Source organism: Pipra filicauda, unplaced genomic scaffold (assembly GCF_003945595.2).
Source record: "Pipra filicauda isolate LSUMZ 115617 unplaced genomic scaffold, ASM394559v2 scaffold145_size1923396_pilon, whole genome shotgun sequence".
Classification (NCBI taxonomy): Eukaryota; Metazoa; Chordata; class Aves; order Passeriformes; family Pipridae; genus Pipra; species Pipra filicauda.
This window is the reverse complement of record NW_024103940.1, coordinates 301232-326763: the sequence shown is the minus strand read 5'-3', so window position 1 is coordinate 326763 and position 25532 is coordinate 301232. Positions and strand designations below refer to the sequence as shown.

The window sequence follows — 25532 nt, the reverse complement described above, 5'->3', positions numbered from 1 at the left end:
CCTTCCTCTGCTGCCTTTACATCAGAAGACCAGTGAGAACCATACTTCCTTAGTAGGATTACCAAGCAATGAGTGTTTATTCTCAAGGCCTCGATGCCTTTGAATGTACCTGCGTAGGCAGTAGGAAAGCAGTCATCAATTAAAGTTCACATTTTGCAAATTCAAAGGATGCACCTCATGTATGTCTTAACAAGAGCTTCCTGATCTGAAGCAGCAAGTTAACCGTGCAACTCCAAGGAGCAGCAGTTCTCTGTCCAAGCATGGGAATATATCTTCTTGAAAGACTATTTTATAAATCAAATTATGCCCGACGAAAGCGGTCCAATCTGGAAAGGAAATCTTGTCTTTGTTGCAGGGCTTGTTATTAGGGTGCACATAAAATGATCTACCAGATATTTTCAAAGTTGAACAACACAAATTTTATCACTGATTTGGATAACTCCAGAATGGGCCGGCTGTGTAAATGCCCTCCATCCATTAGAAAATAAAACAAAGAACACAGACAAAGAATTTAACAATTTTATTAAAAATTGTACCAGTTATTAGAAAAAAAATCCAAGTATTAAAGTATTAAAAAGCACCAAAGAAGAAAGCACAAAGCAAATATACTGCACAGATACAAAAACAAAAGGAGCTCTGCCCAGTCACCATTGGTACAGGCAGGAGTCCTGGAGGCACACAACCAGAATAAACAAAATGCTACATTCTCACTGGGTCTCAGTCCATGGCAAAGAAGGTGTGTGCACTTCAGGACTAATCCAGACAGAAATCTCACAGGAGAGCATCAGGTTTACTTCTGCAGCAGGACAGTATCATATTCTGGTGAATATCAGAAGTCATGGGGAAACCCTTCATTGAGGCAAAGTTTATTAAGTACATTGCAAATTCTAGCTCACCTTACCCTTTTTGTTTTCCAGATGAAGGACTCTCAAGCCTTTTTTTTTTTTTAAAGTATCCCACCAAAGTAGAAAAGTCATGCAGGAAGCAGGAGGCATGAAAGAAGGGGGAAGAAAATGTGAATTCATATTTCACAGTATTTTCATCAGTGAATTTCACCTAGAAACATGGGAGACTGTACTACATACCACTGAAGAGAACAGAAGAGATACATGATTAATTTAACCAAAAAAAATCCCCAACATCTACATACCCAAACTCAAATTTAGTGGTAGGATTTTCAAATGCACACAGTGGAAACAGACATACAAATCCCTCGGGTTATTTTGAAATTTCCCTTTTACAAGCCTAACTTCTGACATGTATTTAAGGAGATCCTGACAATGTTGTTTTTCCAATGCACCAGTCTCTCCCCATTTTGTCATCAAATACTTCTTTCACAATAGTCTGATCAAAAACTGAGTTGAGGAATCTGTGATGATGCTCTCCTGGAGCTGTGTCCACAAACTGGGGAGACTCCTTTAGATTTAAGAATAACTTTATACATGCAAAATTTCCATAATAGATTTTAAAAACAGTTTAAGAATCTACCCTTCCCACCCCTCCATTCCCCAAAGGCAGCACAGAGTCTGAAGACAGAACCGAAACATGGCTTTAAAAAACAGCCCACAGACATTAGGTTTTGCTTCCCAGAAACCAACTTCCAGCATGGGATTCACAGGAAGAGACCCTCCTTTCTGTGGCTAAGGGGGAAGATGAGGCACATGGAAGAAAGAAGGGGTAGGGGATGTCAGACTGCATTCAGTTCAAGAACACACACCCACATACATGCACGCACACACACAATTACATTCCAGTGCATTGATGTGTTTGGTCTTTTCTGCTTTTCCTGGTGGAGAAGAACTGAGCTGTGTAACACCTGCGTGAACACATGCAAACCAAAGAAACAGAGACCACTGAAGTCTTTAGGAACTGTAAAAGATTGTCCTAGGACCTTTTATCAATTCCTTGAGGTATTTCTTCTTGCTAAAACAAAGGCAACAGGTAGGCATTTTTGCAAATGATCACAAATGCCAGTTTGAAAAACAGACTCTTTTGAAAGATATTATTAAAACCTGTGTAGTCAAATTATGCTAATACTCAATAATGCTCGGTTCATGTGCAGAGCTCCCATGAATATGAATGGGCATTCTATGGTTCTTTTACTTACAATCCCGCAGTAAATACTGCTGGCAAAACAAGGCAAGACCTCCACAAATCTGCATTCTCCTTTGATTCTAGCACTTATACTGAGTGCTTTCTCTATTTTTCCCTTTACATAGCACACCATTCAGCATGTCACAGTCTCACCATTCCCACAAGTTCAGCAGAGATATGGGACAGGACTAGCAGTGGAAGGGTGGAATTAATTGTAGAGTTGACAGGGCCACTTTGCAATAACTGCCTCAAGTAATTTTGCTTTTTCTTTAAAAAAAAAAGTAACCTTTCTCCCTAGTCTACTAATGGTCAGAATCTGCTGTTTCCCAAAAGAATGCCAAGTGCCACACCGAATGAAGTTCCACCTTGAGTACAGCTCCAGTGACTGCCATGGAACAACTCCAGCACTGCAGTAACCTCACATGCACACATTGCCCATATCCAGGCTTGAGAGGACAAAGTAAACAGCCAGTAGAAAGGAAGATGCCTTTGCAATCACCCTTTCTACATCAAGAAAGATTAGGTTCCTTGCCTCTATTCTCTTGTTGATACACAGCTCCAAAACAAAGGATGATATGGAAGTTTCTTTCAGGACTCCTCAAACAAGAGTTTAGCCAACAAATATTTAATAACAACCAGCTATTTAAACTGAGATATGTGATCAGTTATGCAGGAATTCAGTGCTATCAGGGATTATCAGCACCTTGAGAGAAGGCTGCAGCCCTACACAGATCCATCAGCAACCCTTTCCATGCAGTTTCATCCTCTTCCCTGCCTTTGTTGTATCCTATTTGCAGCAGTTTGCAGCTATCCCTGGGCAGTCACTTTGTGATTACTGGCTCAGCTTTCAAGAACTGCAGGAAATAAAACTAAAGCTAACTATTCCCTACTAGCACCAGGCTTGCAGGATCCTGGAATGGGCAGGCTACAAGATATTCAAAAGGGTGGGCAGTTGGGAAGGGATAGGAAGAACAATATCCCTCAAGGAAAGAGAGGTGAGGTCTGAAGCCATTTTGGAGATCTGGGGAAGGGAAGCAAGATGTTTCAAGGCTGCTGGTACCATCAACAGCAGGTCAAGCTTTTCTTAAGAACTGTTCATTAAAGTAGGCATTTGTTTTAGAAGAAAGATCCAAATCTTTTTTCTAAATTGTTAGACCGTAGTTTTACAGCACAGAGAGAAACAGTGTTCCATTCTTTTCACCAAAACGAACTAATACCTAAAAACCTGAGCATAATCGTTCACCAACAGGATATAAACCATGTTCTTTGGAACTGTTTCCCCAAATAACTGACATATGTCCATGGTCACACTGCAATAGCTACTCTGCAGGTAAGATCTCCTCAGTGGGTGCTCAAGAGGCCTTAGCAACAGAGAATGGGTGACACATACATGGGTGCTGTGCATCTGTGTATTTTTTGATAAATGTGTGAAATTTTCCCACTATTTTCTCAAGTAGGTGAGACTGTATGAAGTAGTTGCTTTTCCATATCTGAATAACCAGCCTGCCCCTCCAAATCTACATGAAGCAAAGTAAGACTTTTGGGTTGACAGAGCATACTTCCTTTCTCCAAGATATGCAGATATGAAATATAATTAAAATATATTATCAGTGGTTGTAAATCTCTGGCACCAGTAACCAACACGCATATTGCAGGAAGTCGGCCTTTGTCTAGCATTAGCTCTATGTCTCCAATGAAGTATTGTTGTTCAAGTAGATTTTAACTTGAGACCCTGGCATGACCAATTTTGATAAGTCTGTTGTTGCAATGGGAAATACGGACTGGCAAAGATGTATCTTTCCCTGAGCCAAATGACTCTATTGAAGCAGGCAGCCTGACTGAGGAACCATTTCAGGTACTTGTTTCTCCACCTTAAGAAGAGTCTTGCCCTAGATAAACTGGTTGGGTCACAAGAACAGAAAGCACCAGTACCAGACCTATCTTTCCAGCTTACTCATCCAGAAGACAGGCCTTATTGGCCTGTTTGGCCGTCAAGTCAAGGCAGAGGGGAAGGGGAAAGCTCACAATGGTTTTTAAGTGTCAGAAGCAGTTGCTGAATTTTTATAGTTTGCAGGGCTTTTATGATGTAGCATTGACTGTTCCTGATAAAGGGGTCCTGGCAATCAGTGGGAAAATGCAAGCATCACATCCTAGGGCATGCCATGCAGGGAGGCAGCATTGCTACGTTGCTTCCTGAGCCTCTGCACTCCTGCCTCTTAAAGACCTTCTCATTTAAGAGTCTTCTTAACATTCAGCTCCTCAGGAGTCCCTAGTTCAGTCTGTGCTTGCACTACCCCTCAGGCTTTCCCCACCATTTAAGTCCTCTTTCTCCAATGACCAGCGTTTACATCAAGCAGACTGTGCAAGGCAAGGTATGGAAAGCCTCGTCTCTGTCAACATGGGCGGAGAGTGGCTTCCACACTGCTGCAGCAAAGTCAGCAACAGCGATCACTTAGATCACCCCGGGTAACTCTGTAGTGCACATGCTTAAAGAAACAACACAAAACCAAAAACAATACCCCCGCTAAAAAAACCCTCCCACCCTCCCTCTCCATAAAACCCACCCCACAAAATATTACTTGAGACTCATTTACATGAATTATTAACCATCATGGACAAACATATTACTCTAGCTCTAGCTAGAAAAATAACATAAAAGGAGAAAAAAAAGTTTTTCTCACATAAACTCTCCTTATGTTGAAAGAGAGTGCCTGCGAGTATATGAAAGTGAAAAAGGCTTAGGGACCTCTTTCAGAGAGCTAAAGTACATTTTGCCACAGTAGAGCAGGATGCAAATCAAGAGAATAGGGCTGGGAGAGAGGGAGAAGGTCCAAATTTAACTCTGTTCAGCAAACTGTTACCAGACACTACAGTGCAATGATAAGATTACACAACTACTAGAGAAAGCATGAATTAGAGAAGAATATGCAGAGAGGGGTGGAGAAGGAAAGAGTATGTGCAAGTAAACTACTCTTCCGTACAGTAATGCTTATTTTTCAGAGTGGACCAAGAGCAGAAGAATTTCTCAACACCTGCAGCCAACATTTGTAACACAACTGAAGAGCCATTCTCTGGACAGCTCTGTCTCACGCTGCCTGTATCATCTGAGACATAGAACAAGGTGCAGTGGCAATATGGAAATGGTCAAAAAAAAAAAATCTGTATTGCTTTTCTGTTTGCGTTTTACCCTAGTTGTCACTGGGTTTGTGAACTAAATATATTTAAGGCTACAGAAAAGTAGCTATCAATATTTAAAGCTACTTCCTTTTGGTAGGTTAATTTCCCTGTGCTGGTCCAATAGTGTCAGCCATATGGACAAACTTCTGAGTGCATACAAACTGGGAACTGCTAGAAGATCTCCCTTGAAGTAATATTACTGCTGCTAGTCAGTATACGCCTACAGCAGCCTCCAAACACTGCATAGTAGAGTAATGGACAGACTGCTTGTACAGTGTACATATCAGACTAGATACTAATTAATTTCCCTGTCAAATCCTGAAGCAAAACCATTGGATGCCTGGGATCTAAGCCTTCCTGATCAACCACACTATAGTAAAAGAAAAGAAAGACAAAACAAAATAAACACCCATCATAAAACTAGTAAAAACATATACATTAGCACTGCAGAAGAATGACACTTGTGTCATATTGCATGGTTTTTGGCTTCATGCTGGTTCATGGGCACTGAGAACACTGAACTGGAAGCAAACAGTAGCAGGAACTACTAGTCAACAGCAACTCCAGGAAGGTTTAATTTTTTCTATTGATGGCAATAACAAAGAACAACTTCATGTGAGAGAGCTGCAACTGGTGCCCAATGGAATGACTGAAGAGGTCAGATTTCTTTGTGATTTTCTCTCACAGAGGGTGAAATGAAATAAACAGTAACCAATGAAGAAAACAAGTAACCCCGTGGATTTAAGCTACCTGAATGCTTTTCATTGCTAAAAATGTGGAGGCATTGAGCATCTCTGCTCTGGAAGATACCCAAAGTACATTTAGTCATCAATCCCAGGCATCATTTTTAACTAGCATAATTTTTAACTAGCAGCCAAAATGACACTCCTGCACTCTACCATCACCTAATACACAGGGCAGAGGAAGCCTCCCTTGCACAGAGGTCACCGGTGCGGGGAACCAGCAGCAAGCTTTACCAAACACACCCACATTCTGGCTTTCCTTTGACAGTGTTGGACAAGAGCTCCCTGCCTCTCAAGGCAGACAGCAGCAAAGAAGAGTCCATAAAAACACCCAAACTTGAAGACGAGTATCAGAAAGTCAGAGTCCTCACATCCGGCCGGCGGTGTGCAATGTCTCGCCCCCGAACCAGTGTTTGTTCAGTGCTCCCTGCAGACTGGATGCGGCCTGAAACAGGCGGGCGAAGCTCACCTCTGCCCAGCGTGGTTCCTGTTCGCCTCCGCGTTTAAGGCCAAGTTGTGTAGGAAGAGAAAAAGCTGCCACCACACTTGATTTCTGTTCTGCTGATGCTGTAGACAAGAACAGTTGGAGCAAGGTTATTTATATTTCTAAAATTGCAACATACCACTTCTCTTTTCCAATAACAACTCAGTTACACTTTTCAAGAGCAGACACTTTAATCCCATCAGCATAACAAGGGGGTGCAGCGAAGGATGAGGGGAGAGAGGGAAATGATAAGTTCTCCAGAAATAATTGTAGCTCTAACATTACAAAAAGAAAAGAGCAGACCCTTTATGCATTGTGCACAAGAGGATTAAACTTTTTTTTGCTTGTAGGATTTTGCAGAGTTTAGCCAAGTGCTGTTTTTAATCAGATTGGCTTCTGAGCCTTTCAAAAGCCCCAGCTGCATGAACAAACAACCTTTTTTTTTTTTTTTTTTTTAAAAAAAAAAGCCCCCCTTCACCCCGAAAGTAAAAAAAAAGAAAAAATATAACTGGTGATCCATCTGTAAGTGATTTGACACCGTGAAGGTCAAAGGGTTAATCTTCAATTTAAACCACACTGCTGAGACAGCAAAACTCTGATTTCATCTAGTACAAGAAAACACATTCGTGCACACACACACTCCCCACCCACCCTCCCCCCACCACATTTTCCTTCCCAGCATCTCCAAGATAATACTGCCCTTTTTATAGCCACTTTTGACAGTAAGCCATAAATAATCAGCCTTGGAGCCCTTTCCTACTGACTGGAGCCAATTAAACCTTAAGCAAGAACATACTTGAAAACACACAAAAACCCAAAACCAAGAGGTTATTTCAGGTCCCATTGTCAAGGAAGAAACATGGGAGTTGAGTTTCAGGGGGACACCAGACTATATAATGCAGCTTTGGGACAGGGACACTGCTCCTCCTTTTGTTATAGTAATAACCCCTGCAAAAGTGGCCTCGATTATACCCCCACCTTCCTGCACTTTAATGGCATCTCATACAAACAGGTGGGTTTCTCTTTACATTGCCCAGCCTGGGATACTATTTCACCTCAATAACCAACCCTCTGTTAGAAGTCAGTCTTCATTTACTCATCCAGAATTCCATATTTGCTAAGCAGACATGATAATTTCTGGAAAACAAAACAAACTAGCCCAAATCTCCGCCCCCTCTCCCCCCTCCCCAATCCCCAGCAGACAAGGAAACAGAAGACCGGCTTCCAACAACTTAGTCTCAGTGCAGAGAAGTTCATAAAAGAGCACTGAAGCACATTATATGAACAAGATGTTTCATCTCAGCTTAGCCCAACAGGGCAGAACAACACGGTTGCAAGGCATTTTTTACATTGATGCTTTAGAATTTTAAGATTTTTAGCTTTTTGTAGATTTTAATGTAGCTGTAGTTTTCTTTCACTTTAGACTGTTATTTTCTCACAGTTTGTGTGCCACATTCCTGAAGCTTCAGTTTAACCATCTTTTAACCCTCTTTTCAAGACAACAGCTTTTTAGCAAGAACATTCTGTTGGGACATGCACCTGGACTGAAATAACAAGAGATATGGTAGGCAAAACAAGATAGAAGGCTCAAGACCCTTGGAAGGACTCCAGTGGGGCAGTTATGAGGGTTGTACCAGGGCAAAAGGGGTCTTAGGATTGGATGTCCCCATTAGATACGATAATTAGTAAAAGATATAAAAGTGTAAGAACCCTGTATGTAGGCGCACCTTTGTACTCCGTGAGCCAGGAGGCTTTCATTAAAAGAGCTGCTCTCTATCTTATTTATACCTAATATTGTTTGGAGAATTTTTTCCTCCCATTTTAGGCAACAACATAATCACAAATAAGAGAGAGTTGAAATTGGAGTTGGTGTATTGGAGATGTGTCTCCAAAGCCCTCCCAAAGAGATGAGCTCTTCAAAGCCCTCCCAAACAGTCATTAAATTATGTTTGTATTTCAGCCTGAGTAGATCTGTGCCATTTAAATCAGAAGCACATACAAAACAGGATTCAGAAAACCTGTATTCGTCTTGCATCTTAGCAGTGGGTCATTATTCTTACCCTCAAGACTTAAAAGTGGATGTAGAAGAAATGGATTTGGAAGAGTTTACACAGATCCCATCACACATTTCAACAGCACTGTGTTCGGAGCATAACCCACAGACAGTGGCTCTATCACCTCTTTCAAAGTAATCAGCCCTGGGTTCAATCAGTCCTGACTGCCCAGGCATTTCTAGGCTTACAGGTGAAAACAATCTTTTGTAAACTATCCCCTAGGGCTAAGTTAAAAAAAACAACACCCAATTTGATCTCAAAAAGCAAAATATTTTCTGTTTTGTTACTCGTATCTCAGTTTGACCAGGTTTGTCCTTCCTCATCAAACTCCAGAGATTCTTCTCGTCCTCCTCCATACAGCCACACTCCTCCATACAGCCACACTCCTCCATACAGCCACGCTCCCAAACCTGCTCAAACATGCACATGGAACCACAGTGATCCTATGACATCTAGATATCATGTTTTTATCACGCTATTACAGCTAAGGCAGACTGTTCCTTGGGGTAGGATGACAATGAAGTGGCATGCAAGCATAAAGTTGTCTTCTGCAGTTTCCACAAGTAAGGAACTATGCTAGGAGAGCACAGTGGACAAACATACTACAGATGCTCTGAAGACAATTTGCTTTGTCAGATTATTCTATTCTATTGGCAGCCAAGAGGATAAAAATGTCTTATAGAGACTTAGTAAGGGAAAGTCAAAAGGATGTTTAAAAATTGGTACAGAAATCCTAAACTTGAAATATACCTCAGCTTCACTGGTGGGCCCTCTTTAATGGAAACTCTCGTGGAATTTTATAAAGCGGGTTAATTTGCAGGCAGACAAGAGCAGTGCTGATCTGGGATGTACAACTTCAACTATTCCACACTGTTGGGAGGGCAAACACATGTAAGAACTCCCATAGTAATGTCCCACTTCATGTAGGAGGCCGCTTTGTGCTTTTAACAGTTTTCCAAATATTCTGTCTCCTCCAAATTCTTCATCACCTCAGGAGAAAAAGATTACTTGCTCTTTGCAGTGATAGGTAAAGGACACCATGTTCTGGAAAACACAATGGAACGACTGAGCTCATGCTCCTCCCATTTTTTTGAAGAGGAGGAGCTTTTTGAGGAAGGTATTGGGTTTTGTTTCTATTTCGTAAATAAGAGTTTTAGAGCTGTACTTTTAGACAGATTACAGACGTAAAGGATAACCAATGGGATGTGGTATGACAAATAGCGAGAAAAACTCTAATATGTTTTTAAGTTCATATGCTGTTGTGATTATTTCACTACCTCTTGAAGCCACTTTTTTGTACAGCATTTTTGTCCTTTTCCAGTTAAAAGTGTTTCCCATATTTGCTTAAGACACTGAAAGAGATTTCCATGCAAGAGCAGAATAGGAAATACTTTACCCTTGTTTTCCCCTGCCTATAAGAAGCATAACATCTCAAATAACTTTTTGAAGGACTTTGACACCATTAATTTTGTTTTGAAGTGAAAAAATAAAGCACTAGATTGAGGGCAGCTTTCCAGGTTTTATTCCTATACCTAGGGCTTGCTTGTATTTCTGTGGGTCCATATTCAGTCAGCATTTCCTTCCACAGTACTGTGATCCCATACACACTTTCACTGAAGCAGCCCACTCATACTGTCCTCTCCTTATAGCAGTGCAGGAAAGTGAACTAGAGCTGGATAATGATTAAGGCCAGAAATAATCTGATAAATAAGTTGCCTTTACTATTGAATAGGTCATCCTAATCCATGGCACCGTGTAGTCAGGCTGATGCTTGTGCCAGGACAACAGAAAGGTGGCTTGTGAAGAGGAGCAAGATGGGACTATTTGCTTCAGCAGCAAGCCTAGCTAATGGGGTTCAGAGTTATGGCTTCACTTCTGGGGTGATCTGCTTTCGGTGGTACTAATTCAATATGGGACAAGAACCATAGAATGGAAATGGCAGATGTTTTTTGCAGTAAAGAATTTATGGAAAGAAATAAAAAATGTCCATTTCACAAGTTTCTGTATCTTTTCCCCAGACACACCTCTGCCAAGATCAAAATTCTCAAATATTTCAAGACTGAGGGTTTTTCGGTGTGGTATAAATTAGTTACCAGGAAGGACAGAAAACCAAGAAGAGTGATTCCATTAATTTAGTAACTATTTTTTTTATAGGTGATATGTTTTGAGGCATTTTTTTAAGACTCATAACTAAGACTGGTGTATAATTTCCCTAAGCTTCACTATGCCAATTTGTCCCTTATCAAAATAATTCAGTCCTCTGAGTCACTACTGCACAAAAGTATCAGGGATGAAGAGTTTGTCACCTCCATGCGGTAGCGACAAAATGACCCTTTTGTGGCTCCCTTCCCAAGAAGGAAAGAAGCCCCTTTTGCCCTCTTTACTAACTGTAACTAAAGAAGACTAGACTTGTGAATACAGTAAGTCAACACAAAGCTGGAAACACATAAAACCATTTCCTATTGCAGCTGCTGCTTTTTAAAGGGGATATCCTTAAGAGACTGTCTGTCTGAAGCGTTAACATGAATGCTTCAATGAGTCACAAGGAAAGGCCATGTTACAGGAAAAATGTCCTCTGCAGCAACAGTACACATTAGTGAAGCCTATTCCATGAACTGTGCTGAACCAAAAGCCAGAATCCTGGTAAACAAGCACAAAAAAACATGCAAGACTTTTACTGGAAGCAAATGAAAGAGGGACATGAGTGACCCGACATTTATTCCCTCCCCCTAATTAATTCCTAATACAGGTTCCACACTGTAAGCATACAGATATATATCTGCCAAATGGCACCCAGACATCAAAACCTTTTTACTCCTGCTGCACCCTTGCACGTGGTGATCAAGGGAAAATCAGGACAGGTCATGCACCCCAAAGAAAACGCTGTTCCTCTGACACAGCTCTGTGCATCCTTGAGCATAAATGTTTAAAGATGAGTAAGATTTACTTTTCCACCTGACACATATATGCCATTAATATCCCTACTTAAAAAAGTAAAGAATACGTTCATCATATACACGTTGTATGTGGGTCTGGTACATTTTTATCACATACACAGCAGGGTACCTGTCTACCCTCTTGATGTCACGGGCAGCTTCTGACTTTGCTTCATAGCTTCCAGATGGTTAAGGGTCACATTCTGATCCCATCTTAACTAGAAGGATTAATATGGTCATAATGGCACTATTAGACTAAAAGAAGAATAATAGCATGTGTGTACATAAAAACATCATTCTTCCTTTAATGACTAATACAAGTATTAGCAACAAGTTGCTGGGATTTTATTTATTCACTGAATACAAAAATACTTGCACACTGGGAGCAGTTGCTGACTAATCTCCGAGGCTGTTTTGGCTGCCAGGTGGCTGGAGGCATATTGTGCTACCACAAAATATGCTTTAGCTTAGAAAGACTAAAAAGTCACAGTCCCCAAAGCAACAGAGGTTACAGAAGGTGTCCCCCACTGGAGCGAGAAATGCAGGCCAATGGAAGTCAAATACAAATCTTTCCAGCTGTGATTCCCAATGACCAAAAAATAATGCATGTAGTAAAAACTACAAGGGAAAAAATGAGACAGTAACAGAGAAAAAAAAATGAAAGAGGAGTTTAGGGGCATGATTTCTTGTGGTGACACAGAGAGGAGGATGAGAGATCTTCCTTGGGGATCTGCACCCTTCTGGTTTGCAATAGCTCTTACATGGGACTAAATCTGTGGTAGAAGGAGGTGTCATCTCAAGTACTGCTTTCTTTCTCATGAGCCTCCATCAGACTTTGCATCAAGATAAGCAACATGTGTTTATGGAGAGAGGATATAGAGGACCGGGTGCTGCAGAAGGGATATGGGGCGCAGGAGACCCCCAAAACCCATTTACGGGCGGCCCAGGCAAGCACAAGGGGCAGCACGAACTCCTGCTGAGGCGCTAGGTCTGAGCAGCAAACGGCGACGGCTGTAGCCCCAAACCTGCTGCCGGCACAGCTGCGCAGGTGAGCCCTTTCTCAACTTTCTTGTAGTTCAAAAACAAACATGCAGCCACTCGCGCTTTCCTCTCCGGAGCGGGCAGGAAGGGGAAGCAGACAGCCGCCATGGTAACAGCCAGCTGACGGCAACCTGGGAAGGGCAACCATCGGCCACCGCGTTCCCAGGCCCCCGGCCTTCCCCTCCTGCTCCTCCCCCGGGGGGGGGGGGGGGGAACGCTGGCTTATTTTCCACAAATACCGTAAATAAGGGACCTGCATTTCCACAGAGCCGCACCTGATACCGCTTTCTACCTGTGGTACGAGGTCCGGGGGGATTCGCCCCCATGTTCGGGGTGGGGGGGGTGAGGGTGATGGAAGAGATGCCCAGGAGAGGACACCTCACACCCCCCAGCGACGGCCGGCAGCAGCAAGAGCGGGCAGGTTTGTTGACTCAGCCTGCATATGATGGGGCAGAGCTGTTCCACAGCCCACCGCGTCCATGCCCTGCCCTGCACGGGCCGCGGGACCCACTGACCTGTTTGGCATCCGTTTCCTCGCCAGCAGAAGGGAGGTGCTCCCAAAACTGTTCACTGCTGCGGAGACCCCCCCTAGTGATTAAAGTCTGCCTCGGGGTTTGGTTAAAATAACACTTTAAAAGTTTTTACAGGAAAAATATCCTGGCGCTGGGGGGAAGGAAGGGGGCGCGGGGCCGCCCGGCTGCGCGGGGAGGCGGCGGGAGGGCAGGTGCAGGGCTGGCGCCTGCGGGCAGCGCAGCCTCTCGTCAGCAGTGGCGATGACTCAGAGGCTAAATTTAGCGAGCGATATAAACACAGCCGCCGAGCGCAAACACGGCCCGGCCGGGCCCTCGCACGCACCGCCCGCTCCTCCTCGCGCCGGCCTCCGGGGCCCGCTGGCCCTCGGGGGCTCCAGCCCAGGGTCGGCACCTCCTCAGGTCAGCCTTGCACCAGGGAAAACCTAACTCGAGTTAACAGGAGTTGCCTCACTACTTTTATTTTCGGATCACTATTTGTTCTGCTGTGGTCCGGTCCTTTGAAATTGGCAAGGGTAGCTATCGCGGAGAAACAAAAAAAAAACCCAAATGGAGACTATAAAAGGCTGGCGGGACATTACTCCTCAATGGCTTGAAACAAAGGAGAACTGCACTTGGGCACTTGCTTTCCTGCCTTTCCACCATAAAATTTAATTGAGTAAAATACAAACACACACTCCTCACCATAAATAATCAGTCCAAACATCTCATCATCCCCCTCGGAGCTGGCACTATCTTAATAAGATCAACCAACCTAAGCGGAGGACTGGAGGCAGAACAACTGGGTTCCAATGAGCAATCTTTACATGATCTCGATCAAGTTATAACCTGCATTTTCTAGTCTCCCACACTAAAAAAGAAGTGGGGTATTACTGCAATTACTTCTTAATTGAAAAATAATTTCTCAGCTGTCACACTGCTACAAGGGCAAAGCATGTTACCACTGTCACAGCCAGCAAAGTGCTCTGAGAGCTGAGGAAAGGCAAAAGAGCCTGTGGAGACTACAGGGGTTGTACTGGAGAAACATCAGCACTGAACATTAACGTCACTGCACTGATGTTAGAAATACTGCAAAACCATTCACCTGTGCTGTCCCGGAGAACTGTTTTGTGCTCATTATTGTAGGCAGTCTTGGTCTTTTGAGGTTGTGGCCCTACTGCCTGAAGACAGCGCAGTTCTGTGTCTGGCAGGGTGAAGGATTCACAGTGCACCACTGCATAGAGCTTGCAGGGCTCTCCTGCCACCCAGCTCCCTTATCCTCTGCCCACTTCCTCTACCAGAGCTAGGCAGGAAGTTTTGCTTTTTAACATTATCCCCTATTTTAAGCAGGAACAAACTCATAATATATTTAAATCTCTTGTCAGCTGAAAGCACGGAGAAGAAGGCTAGATTAGGCTGATGCAAAAGTTTTGTGGTTTTTATTTAACTGATACACAGTGGTTGTATGTGACTTGCATCAAGAGTTTGCATAGCCCAGCCTCCAACAGCAGCATTACGTGGCTGCCTGAGGAAAAGCTGAGGGCAAGAACATGCAATAGGTCCCTCTAATACTCTTTCAGCATCTAACTAGTTTGAGCTTGGGACTTCCCGAGTCAGATCTGGTTTCTGTTTATTTAATGTCTGCTTCAGTAGCCATAAACTTGTCTCGATTCCCCTTGAACCCAGATAAAGCACTGGGATGCACAATATACCTTGACAAGGAACTCCACAGAGCTACCTGTTGCATGAAAAAAAAATACCTCATTTATTTTGAACTGGCTCCTACTAGCTTGACTTGATTTTTCCTAGTTCTTGTACTGGGAGAAGTTGGTCTATCCATCTCATTCATGTCACTTTTGATTTCTGTTTAATATTGCTTCCCTCTTGCTTTGTGTCTTTTTTAAAGCTTAGCAGTCCTAGCCCATTTTTTTCATTTTTCATATGGAAGTTCCATCATCCTTCTTGACTTTCTCTGAACCTTTTCAAAGATGCAGTTCTGCTGCATCATTTTGGAAGAAGAAAAGCAGAATTGCATGTAACATTCAAGATATGGGAGAAACATGGATTTATACAGTGGCATAACTATGTACTTTTCTCAGTTTCTTAACATACCAAAGAATACCATTTCAGATCAGATGTGAAAGGGTCCAGCAAGTTTCTGTTAACCTAAATGTCAAGTAATCAGCTCCACAGGCAGCAGGATTTCAGAACGGGTGCTAGGCAAGGGGCAATAGCTTGTTGTATCATTTGTATGCATAGGGGAAGGTGCACTTCCAAGCCCACCTCTTCCTTCATTGTTATTGGTCAAAATGAAAAAAAAAAAAAAAAAGAAGAATGAAAATTTAACAACATTAAGCAAAAAAATGTCTCCACTTCCTCATATCAAGTTTCTGACACCACTGACCATAAGAATTCTTCTTCCTCCTATGGCAACCTCCTTTCCTCAAGCCTAGGACTCCAGTTCTGTAGCCCGCGAGAACTTTGTTTTACGTCTCAGTCTTCCCAACTTCACACTCACTCTACCCCCTGCCCTCTAAACCAGGCTCACTCACTTCAGGAGTTCACTCCCTCACCATGCTCCTGCATCCTCAGCTGGAGATTCAAGTCCTGCGCTGATGGGCAATGTGCAGAAAGCAGAGCTGAAGAGGTGACCCACTGCTGTGCACAGCAGCAGCAGGGACCAGCAAGCACTAGCCAGCTGGGAAGATCCTGAAACATACTGACCTGCTAGGGAAACAAAAGAATGACAACACTTACTCAAGTCTCAAAGAGACTGCAGGTACAAGTAAAGTATGGAGGTGCCGGTGCTACAGGCTCAGTCGCAGGACAGTCTGAGTCTCTGCACTACATTATTAGGAAACTTTTCTGAAGATTTTTCCTAAAACATAAAGTCATTATAAAGAATGGTTTCCTGCAAACAGTACTAGTGTAAAAAAAGCAACTGTTAAAAATTCCGTGGTTGTCCCTTAATAAACAATGAAGAAAAGCCTGATGAAGTTTGTGATAAATGATGCACATGTAGCACTGTGTGCCCACTCTCTCATGCCAATGACTTTCTGAAAAGAGATGCAGACTCCTGTTGCATAAGCAGAAGTGTCTCAGAGGAGACTTTGATAACTCTCATGAGAGACAGAGGGGAAAAAATATGCAAATTGTAACAGGTTTCACTTTCAAAGGAAAATAACATTTCCTCCTGGATAGGAAGAAATGTCATTGTCATTAGCTTCAGGCAAACAGGTACATGCCTAGTTGTCTGCCCACAGCCAGTATGGATGCAGGCATTTGTGTTCCACAGGCTGCTCAAGCCTTTTGCAGCAATGGTGAGAATTATTTGCTGAACCAACTGGGGAATTCAGAGAAACAAAGTTTTCTATAGCTAGATCCACAGAGGCTTTTTGAGCATGGTCAGCATATCCAAATCAACTGCAGGATTCCTGATGTGTTGGAAAGGGGCTTTGTTGTTGTTTGTAATGCACTTATTTACTCAAGAAAGCTCAGCTCTGATTCAGCATCTGGTTCTCATTGAGGCTCAGCTTTTTTTAAACCAAGCTTTCCAGATGGGTTGACTGAAGCACAAGGAGGTCAAGAGACTTGTCTGAGGTCATATAGCAAGTCAGTGGCTCTGCTTGGACCTGAGCCCAGAACTGTTCAAGGCTACCACTCCTTGGCTCTTAAAGAGACAATTTTATCCCCTGTGAAGTGATCTTATCTCCATGAAGAAGAGATGCAATAAAAGCAGTCCCCTCAAAGCTGCAGCCTGCTTAAAAAGAGTTATTTTATTTGGAAAAAAGCTGTAGCATTCCAGTGTCTCAATGGAGCAAGTCAAACTGAAGGGGTGTGATACTGATATACAGTGTCATCCACCCCACCCCTGTATAACCCTGTGCTCCTCTGGGGTGGCTTTACGCTGCTGCCACCGCTGTCCCTGATTGTCTACTCACATTCCAGCTAGCAGCACATCATGTCGTGAAATACACTGTTGGTTCAGCACAGATTGAAGCCCCTCCTCAAGGCAAGGAAACTTAAGTTCACTCAGGACCTGCTCAGGACCTGAAGCAGAGCCCAAGCACTTGTTGCCACAGCCTGGGCATATGGGGTGTGGGCAGCACATCTCAGCCAACCAACCAGCAGATCCCCTAAGCTCAGCTCTGTTCTCCATAATCTCAGAGTACAGTCTTTAAGCTCAGCCACAGACTGGGCTACAGCAAGCAGTTCACAGGCAAAGGCACACTTGCTCCAAACCAAGAAGGAGGTGGAAGGTCGTGGGTTTTTCTGAAGAAAACACGGCTTGGCTCTAGCTTAGTTTTCCAGGGGTAGGGTGAAAAAAGTACAACGGGGGAACTTTGCCAGAAGAAACACAGCTTCAATCAGGTAAGAGGTAGTAAAGAACTCAAGAAAACACAGATGAGTCTCGCATGTCATTCTGCAGAACTTTTGCAAACTGAATCAACCTGTAACAGGCTTTGCTACTTAGGAACATAGAGGGTTGCTCAAGCCCCTCTTACAATAAATTCAGCATCTTAAGGAGATAAAAGCCACAGAGTTCTAGGGAGTGTCGCGTTATTGCTCTAGCACTGTTCTAAAGATGAAAAAGCCAGGTTTTAAACTACTTTTTTCTGTTTAACATATTAATAGGAAATGAAACTCTGGAAATGGTGTACATGCCAAAAGCAAGCATAGGTGCAGCCAACTTTCTTATTCTTACAGATGCATACCCAAGAATCTTTTGTATAGCCAAGAACCACAGAATAAATACCATTTAGCTGCAGAAGCCCAGGGAAGAGATAACAGTGACTCTCCAGGGTTCCCAGTGTGGGATGGGGTTAGACCATGCATGCAGCTGAGTCCAATGACAACTCAGTGACGTCAACCTCAGCAGCTATTGCCTGCTCAGTTTCTCTCTCAGCCAGGGATGTACATTAACCAGCAAGTTTTGTGTCAACACAGACTTGCTGCTGCAGCAGGAGAATGGGGGCCATACCTGAACTGCTGGAGAGTCTCACAGAACTCAAGAGCCATGAGAGGGCAACTCTTGAGCTAACTGGATGCACTATTCCAATACTAAAAGTCTTTCCTAACTCCCACTGAAAGGGCACACAGGTTTTCTTTTCCCAAGTTCACAGATAAGATTTTTTGTAGGCTCCGAAAAGAGGCACAGCTTGTTGAAAACCAGCTTGCTCTCTCTCAGAACTTCACAAGACCACACTGGTGTGACTAACTTTGTGGTATTTTAAATCTGATTCAAGACACCACTCTGGAAAGTTGGTTTTGACCAAATGTTTGGGACAAGCTGGAACAGGGCATCCAAATCAGGGATTAGTTTCACAGCAAGATAAACGACAGCCCAGTTTTTCATGTCTCAGAGGCTTCCCCTTCCAAACCACAGCACATTGTGAACCAGTTCACGTGTCTCCAGGGGCAGACCGCTTGCTTCTTCAGCAACGGGCTAGGAAAAGTCATTGCACATAGGACAGAGGGGCTTCTGCACAGGGGATCTCTGCCAAAAGCCAAAGGAAATCCTCCATGCAGGGCTGGGAGGGAAGGGATTGGGCATGACAACAAAACACTCCATGGGGAACGGTGCCTTGGACACCAATATGTGGCTCAGTACTCAGTTTTCCTGACAAACAAGAAAGAATCCCTTAACAGATCCAAATGCCAAGGCCTATCCCAGGGTCAGGCTGTGGATAACCACTGGCTGAACTACTCTGTCCTCAAGTTAAGTTTTCAGGTTGTTTTGTTTTGGGTGTTTTTTTCCTTATGCTTTGTTTTCAAATTCAAATGGCCGAAGGCCCTCGCTCCCGTCCCCTTTACAACTTGTTGCTCTTCCAGTTCAAACAAAGAGCGAAGCCCCTCCTCTGCCGGGCCCCAGGGGCCGGGCCGGGCCGGGCCGCCCAGCGCCGCCGGACGCCTTTGTTTACTACGGCTCCCACACGCCGGGCTGGCCGCCGGCCCTGGCAGCGGGGCCGGGCGGGCACCGGGAGCTCCGGGCCAGCAAAGAGCCCGGCCCCGGGCAGCCTTAGTGGGGCCGGTTCGGGTGGGCGCTCCTGGACGCGTTTCCAAGGCACAGACATCAGATATGGACACTCCCCTGAGATGAACGGGGTCAAGTTACAACCAGTTCCACCAGTTCAGTGCAGGGCTCCTCCGGCGGGATGGTTAAACCTTCCCTTTCCTGTGAGAGCCTGGCGAGGGAGTGGGGTCTGCAGCTATCGCTGGCGAAAAGGCGCCACCGCGGAAAACCCCATTCAACCACAAACAACACGTGTTAAAAATCTCGTGGTAACTCGTTATTCCTGCAGTTTGCTAAATGACGTTCATAGCCCCATCTACATTTCTAGAGAGTAATATTCCTTTTACAGTTTCTTTAATCCTCCTGCTATTAGGAGATGAGTCGCAGAATTCCCTTATGTCTCAGATGACACAGAGAGGATCAAACCTTTGCCCAGCCACAAGCCAAATTCTCTGGCCAGGACAGAGATCCTCACTTACCTTTGAGAAGGGCTGCAACAGATCCCACAGTTAACAGAGCAGCAGCTCACTTGGAGTGAGATAAACTTTCTGTCCCCCTCTGAAGTCAGCAAAATTTCTTCATATATAAGCAGATACACTCTCCTTGTTGGGCTTGCATAGAACTGGCAAACTATTACCTACTGCCAAACCTCTGCAACCTCTGACCAGCTCTGCATGGGCTGAGATTTCCATTTACTCAACAGGGGAAGGAGGGCAAGGAAGAAAGAATCAGGGATTTTGGGGATGATGGTTATTTTGTTTCTTTGAATAGCAGGGTTTTTTTTTTCTTTAAGAAACAAAATCAAGAATCTGGAGTGTGGTTTTCAGACCTGATGGCACCTTACAGCTGTCTTTTGTTGTGAGGAAGTCACTCACAAGTCTGAGATGCTAGCTAGGACTGTCTGACAGAGGAGCTGCTAGCAAGTCTAGCACAATCTAAATATACTTTATAACATTACATAGAACTACCCTTAGACAACAAGGAGTGTCAGAACAGACTCCAGGCTTCTTGTTATCTCCAAGATGAGGAGCTGACATAAGCCACAGATGGCCACTTATTCCACAGAAGAGAAGATGGTGGTAGTGACAAAAGTGGAAAAGAAGAGTAAAAGCTGTAATAGAAAGAAAGGAGGAGATCCCTGGGAAAAACCTCATAAACCCCACTGCTAATGAACTGGAAGAGCTGGAATAGCAGCAGCTAACACAAAATAGCTACCTTCCCAGGCAGAAAATGGAATCCCACACATTCTCTTCCCTCCACCTTGCCAATCTTTAGGAAGAGCCAGCGATCTAGCATAAGCAAAAATCTATCAGGATACTCCTGCCATTTTATTGCTGTTGGCATTCTGCTACCTGGAAGTACAGCCCACTTAGCTGATGCCTGGAGCCAGTCTTCTAGAGTACCACTCTTGGATAGGTAAATCCCCATCTTCCCCTCCAGAGACACCCTACCCTCTGTATGTGGAGCCGGTGGAACTGGTCGGCAATGCACTGCAACTTCCGTGCAATCTGCACCTCAGCACGTGCTTCCTGCTGACCTTCCTGAGGTTCCTCTTGGAGGTGTGGATCCAACCCAAAGCCAGCTGGAGGGACATGTAAACGGTAACCAGCATTCCCTACAAAGCAGAGATCAGAAGAGTAATTCGTCCAGTGCGAAGATTACCTTTTCTACTCAGTACGCTTCATGTAGGAAAGAGCTGCACACAATCCTAAATTTTTGACTCATGTTAAAGTCCAGTTCCTGAAGCCCAAACAATGACTGTGTACCGTAATCATGGAGTAAAACATTTGCTCAGCTTTTAAATAGACTTATATAGATTAAGCAGAGCATTGTGTTGCTTCCCATAGTGAAATGAGTGGCAGGATCTTACAATTGGTTCTTTTTGCTTGTTTATAGTTCAGTCAAGTCCTTGGGTTTTTTTGATGACAGTTTTGCAGTTTTAGAAGATCTCTGCCTCAAGCTGTCTCCTCTTAGAGGTCGCAATATCTTTTCTCTCAGACTTTTCTCAGTTTTCTGGCATTTAGTGGTACTGATTTGAATTAAAGCTGAATTGGATACACAAAACTGAATGGTGTCGCATCAGTTGCTAGTAAAATACTGCATGGACATGCTATTTATTCAACGACTTTAACTCTGGTAAAGAGCCTAAAAGCTCTAACTTTTTGCATTTCCCTCTTTCCACTGAAAACTTCTAGGAGTTTTCCTATGCAGATGAGAGCAGTAGTAGTTAAAAAATGTAGGCAAATCGTAGGATATAAGGTACAGTGAGCACTTGAACATCTAGCAGTAAAATCAAATGTGATAAAATAAAGCCAAAAAGCGAAAGAGAGGGAATATCAAAGACAGCAGAAGCAATGAGCAAGTGCCTGGTTCCTGCAGTGGACAAGCAAAGGTAAGAAAATAAGTTGTCTTTCTTGAGGGAGTTGGACCAAAGCAAAATAATTTCAGTCCTTTAATAACATGCCCTAATGAAAGAAGCCTTGCTTGATTGGGGAAGTGCTAAAGGGACAGTTTCCTTGCTGCAAAGCTAATGACACTGGAGTGCTCTTACCATAGAAGAGTCTCCGTGGCTCTTCAGTGACTCCACAAGGCAACATAACATCCTGACTGGAAGAGGACGGGCTGAGTGTTTGAGTTGCCTTGTCCTGCTGCTCAGGATGCCTGATACCGGGACCACAGCAGTGTGTGAGGGGGAATAGTTGAAACCTCCCCAGAAGGCAGCTGTAGGACTGGTTCTGTGTGAAAAAGCCAGTTGCAGTCATCTCACCAGGCTGACCTGCAAGTCCAAAGTCATCAGAGTGAAACACGTCATCGTCCAGCCCATCCAGGCTAGAATAGTCCTCTTCCAGGTAGCTGGGGCGATCCATTGCTCCTGCAATAAAGGGACATTTGAGGAAACAGCTAAGACACAGCAAGAATGCTGTCCAGGAGATAATGCCTTCTGCTCCAACAATAAAACACAACTGTTTTTACCACACCTCCCTCCCAGTGCTGCCCATCTGCAGGAGCAGGAGAGGCGAGTGACTTCGTGGTGAACGCCAGAAGTCCTCAAGAGCTGGGCCAGAGAGAGACAAAGTTCACACATGTAACAGTCCACCAACAGCTCTAATTCTACAACTGCTCACAAGTAGGTAGCCAACCCCCAACCTCTCAGCACATGGAAACTGAAAGGACATTGTTTTAAAAGGCAACCCCAATCCTTCCAAAAGCCTTGTGGCCAGTCAGCTTCTTTGGGGTCTGCTTTGCTTTAGCCTGCTGTATTTGAACTTTATGGTATATACCTCATTCACTTTTTCCTACCTATTGGTTATTGAAGAAGAACTCCTGTAATCACAAGGCTGCAAGGCCAGATTTTTAACAAAACCCAGCGGTTGCAAAACTCAAGAGCTGGCAAAGCCATTTCTGTGAAGCTCTCCATTACTTGTCCCTGTGAGAGCCAACTTTCCTTTGAACTTCTCATTTCTTCCCTCAGCTCGACTTAAGACATGTCCCAAACTTGGCAATGCAGTCACTTCTTTACCCCTCTTACCCTCAAGCTTACATGCACTGTCAATGCAGTGGTTCACCCTACTACTAAAAAAGACCATTGCTGGTCTCAGTGTTTAAAGCAGGACTTCTGTCGTTGCCACAGTAAACATTCCTGAGCTCTGCTACAGTACAGAGTTGGACTAATATGGTGGAGGGAAAAACCCCCATAAGCCCTAAATCATTATTTAAGAGTTCTTTGCAAACATAAAGCAATTAGAAGCAGAATTACCAGAAATGCCACAAGTCCCTTTACTGTTACCTGTGCATCTAACCCAATTGGAAGACAGACTCCTAAGAGATCCATCTCCAGGATTTCCACCCAATTCCAAACAAGGCAGTGAAATTCAACTCTTCATGTCTCTTCCTTTGCTCTGGTTTGCGAAGCATTTAACAGAATGGAAGACTAGCAAGAGGAATTTCAGGCCTGAAGGAGACATTAATAATAATTTTATAAGGATGTGTTCAGCGCTGCCCTTGGTGCTCCCATCTCCTCCCAGGTGAGCAGCACTCAGGACACCAGTACTCTAGAGGAGACAAAGGGACTGAGCAGTGCAAGAACTATTTGTGCAGGGCTCTAACTTGGGGGCACTATGGTTATTTAAGTTGCTGCATCTCAGCAGTTCACTCAGCTGAGCGACAACTCCCAAAAATGTGTCTTCAGAGCAGAACAAGTACCAGCCCCACAGTTGGTCCAGCTCTGCTGGATGACAGCAGTGGCACAGCACTCATAGCATTCTCATCCATGGCTTAAAGAAGCATACCGAAAGGAGTTACGGGCCCCAAGAGGCAGTCATGGATGATCATCTGTCAGCCCCGCTGGGATACGGGCATTCCTCAAAGTGCAGCAAAGGCACAGAGCAAACAGTGAACAAAAGAGGGTTTAGAGAGCAAGAAGTTTAACTCAACCTCCTGCAATACAGTCCGACCTTTTTTGAAGAGCTCCTCGGAAATGCCGAAGAGAGAATGCCGAGGCAACGTGAAGGATAACTCATCCTACAACTCACTGAAACTCCTTCCACTCCCTCCAAACGCAGCTCACGCCGGGAACCGCAGACACTGGACAGCTCGGGTTCTGGGGCTCTGCCCGACGGCTGGCGCACGGGCACGGGAGCTCGCGCGTCCCCGGCGCCGTGTCCGACCCACGGCGCTTCCTTGCCCGAGCCAGCGGCCAAACCCCGCCGGCCGGGGCCGCCGCACGCGCGCGCTGACAGGCGGCGGGCCGGGAGCGGAGGGAGGGCTTAGCGCACACGTGCGTGCCAGCGTCCCAAAACAAAGCTGGCCGGCCTCGCTTCGACACCGCCGGCCGCCCTTAACTCCTCCCCGCCCGGGCTCCAGCCTCGCAGATGTGCCCCCAGCCAAGAGGTTTAAACGCGGCTCCTTCGGGCAGCGCCGCAGGACGAGACACCCGAGCCCTGCGGGACGGCCCGAGAGGGGCAGCGCTGCCTGCAGAATCAGCCACCGCCTGCATCAGCAAATCGCTGCCTTCCCGGTGCCAGCCGAGCTCATTCCCAGCCCGCCCGCTCCTTCCTTCTCCTCGCTTCCCCACAGCCGCGGGACTCCGGGCAGGACCGGCCGGGCGGGGGTTTGCCCCGAGGCGAACCCCCTTCCCTGTCATGATCGCGCCCGGCCTCGGCGCCGCGCTGACCGGAGACTTGGCTCAGAGCGGCCGGCCCCAGTGGCGAAGGGGCTTTCTGGGCACTCACCGAGAATCGGGACGGGCGTCCCGCGGGGACGGGGCGTCCCGGGAGCCGCGGCCGCCGCCTCCTCACGGCCAAAGTGCGGCCGGCGCCGCCGGGCGCGCCGCGAACAGCTGACGGCGGCCACGCCCTCCAGGGCGGCCCCGCCCCCGACCCGCAGCCAATGGGCGCGGAGGGGCGGGGTCGCCGGCGCGCGCGAGCGGCGGGGGCGAAGCCGCTCCGTCCTGATCCAGGTGGGAGCGGGGAGGGAGTCAGTAGCGGTCAGCTCTCAGCGGGACGGAGGCGTGGAGCCGGGATCAGACCGGTCCCGCAGCCCGGCAGTCATCCCCGGCCAGGGGCTGAGCCACCCGCACGCTGGGCTAGTTTTAACTCTGATGGGAGTATGACTCCAGCTAGTTATCTTCCAACAAAACTCTGATTTCTTGGCTTTAGATGACTTAGAAGGTTCTCTTTGACTTGTAAAGTCTGAATGCTGAGGTGTGATGGTCAAAGAGTCCTTCGCAGCATGTCGTGCTTCTTAGTGTAGGTGAGTAGCAATACACAGGACTAAAGAATAAACTAATAAAGAAAAATTCTCAATAGTGCATTCTGTGAAGCCCCTCGATGAGAAGATCAGGAAAAAAACCAAAACCAAACCCATAAAAAAAAGCCAAGCTTCATGCTCCAAACAACAGCTTGGTGCCATTTATCCTTCCTCTCCCACTGATTCATCAAGTCCCCCTCACCGAGCTGAGCGAGGCAAAACCTAGGTCCTCGCCGTGCAGCAGCACCCTGTCAGGATGTTTTTAAAACCTGCGTAACAAGATCTCTTGGAAGGGAGATTTTAAAACCCAGCTGGCAGCTGAGTAATGTTAATTGCTGTCAAGTCTGCCACACAGTTATTGAGGTTTGTAACTTAAACTCAGGGGAGGGGTTAGATTGGAAACCGATGACTGGCAAGGTGAGGCTAATTACTGTGGTTTCCTTGTATCACATTGTCTTGGCCAGGCTCTGTGAGCCTCTCCAGTTAAATGTTTCAGAGTCACTGTGATTTTGGGTGAGGTATTTACAGTTGCCATTAATAGATTAATAGGCTAGTAATGTTCATTTCCTCCAAGAACCCATTTCTTTATGGTTCTTGTCCAAACGTTCATTTCTACTCTTTTATTTGCCAGAAGGCTTGAGCCTTTGCTTATTTACGAGAAGATCAGCTCATGTTTGATTTTTACCTCATCACCAAGAAAGCAAAAGGACTCTTTTCTTTCATTTTCAGTAAA

At 45.2% G+C, this 25532-nt stretch overlaps 1 protein-coding gene across 1 annotated transcript; it reads right to left on the bottom strand.

Moving 5' to 3' along the window:
* Positions 1-4646: 4646 nt before the first annotated feature.
* BMF (Bcl2 modifying factor) lies at positions 4647-24361 on the bottom strand. Its single transcript, XM_039378737.1, has 4 exons — positions 24283-24361; positions 21603-21923; positions 20503-20666; positions 4647-6581 (listed from the first exon to the last, which is right to left on the bottom strand). The coding sequence occupies exons 2-4, from the start codon at positions 21916-21918 to the stop codon at positions 6480-6482; spliced, it is 582 nt and encodes a 193-aa protein (XP_039234671.1). The 5' UTR covers positions 21919-21923; positions 24283-24361; the 3' UTR covers positions 4647-6479.
* Positions 24362-25532: the final 1171 nt, after the last annotated feature.

Excerpts from the sequence above, each read along its gene's own strand:
- BMF (XM_039378737.1), bottom strand. The coding sequence starts at position 21,918 with ATGGATCGCCCCAGCTACCTGGAAGAGGACTATTCTAGCCTGGATGGG. Across the intron at positions 20,667-21,602 it reads GCCACGGAGACTCTTCTATG|GGAATGCTGGTTACCGTTTA; the intron begins GTAAGAGCACTC and ends TCTGCTTTGTAG. Across the intron at positions 6,582-20,502 it reads ACCGGCTCCACATACAGAGG|CATCAGCAGAACAGAAATCA; the intron begins GTAGGGTGTCTC and ends TCTTGTCTACAG.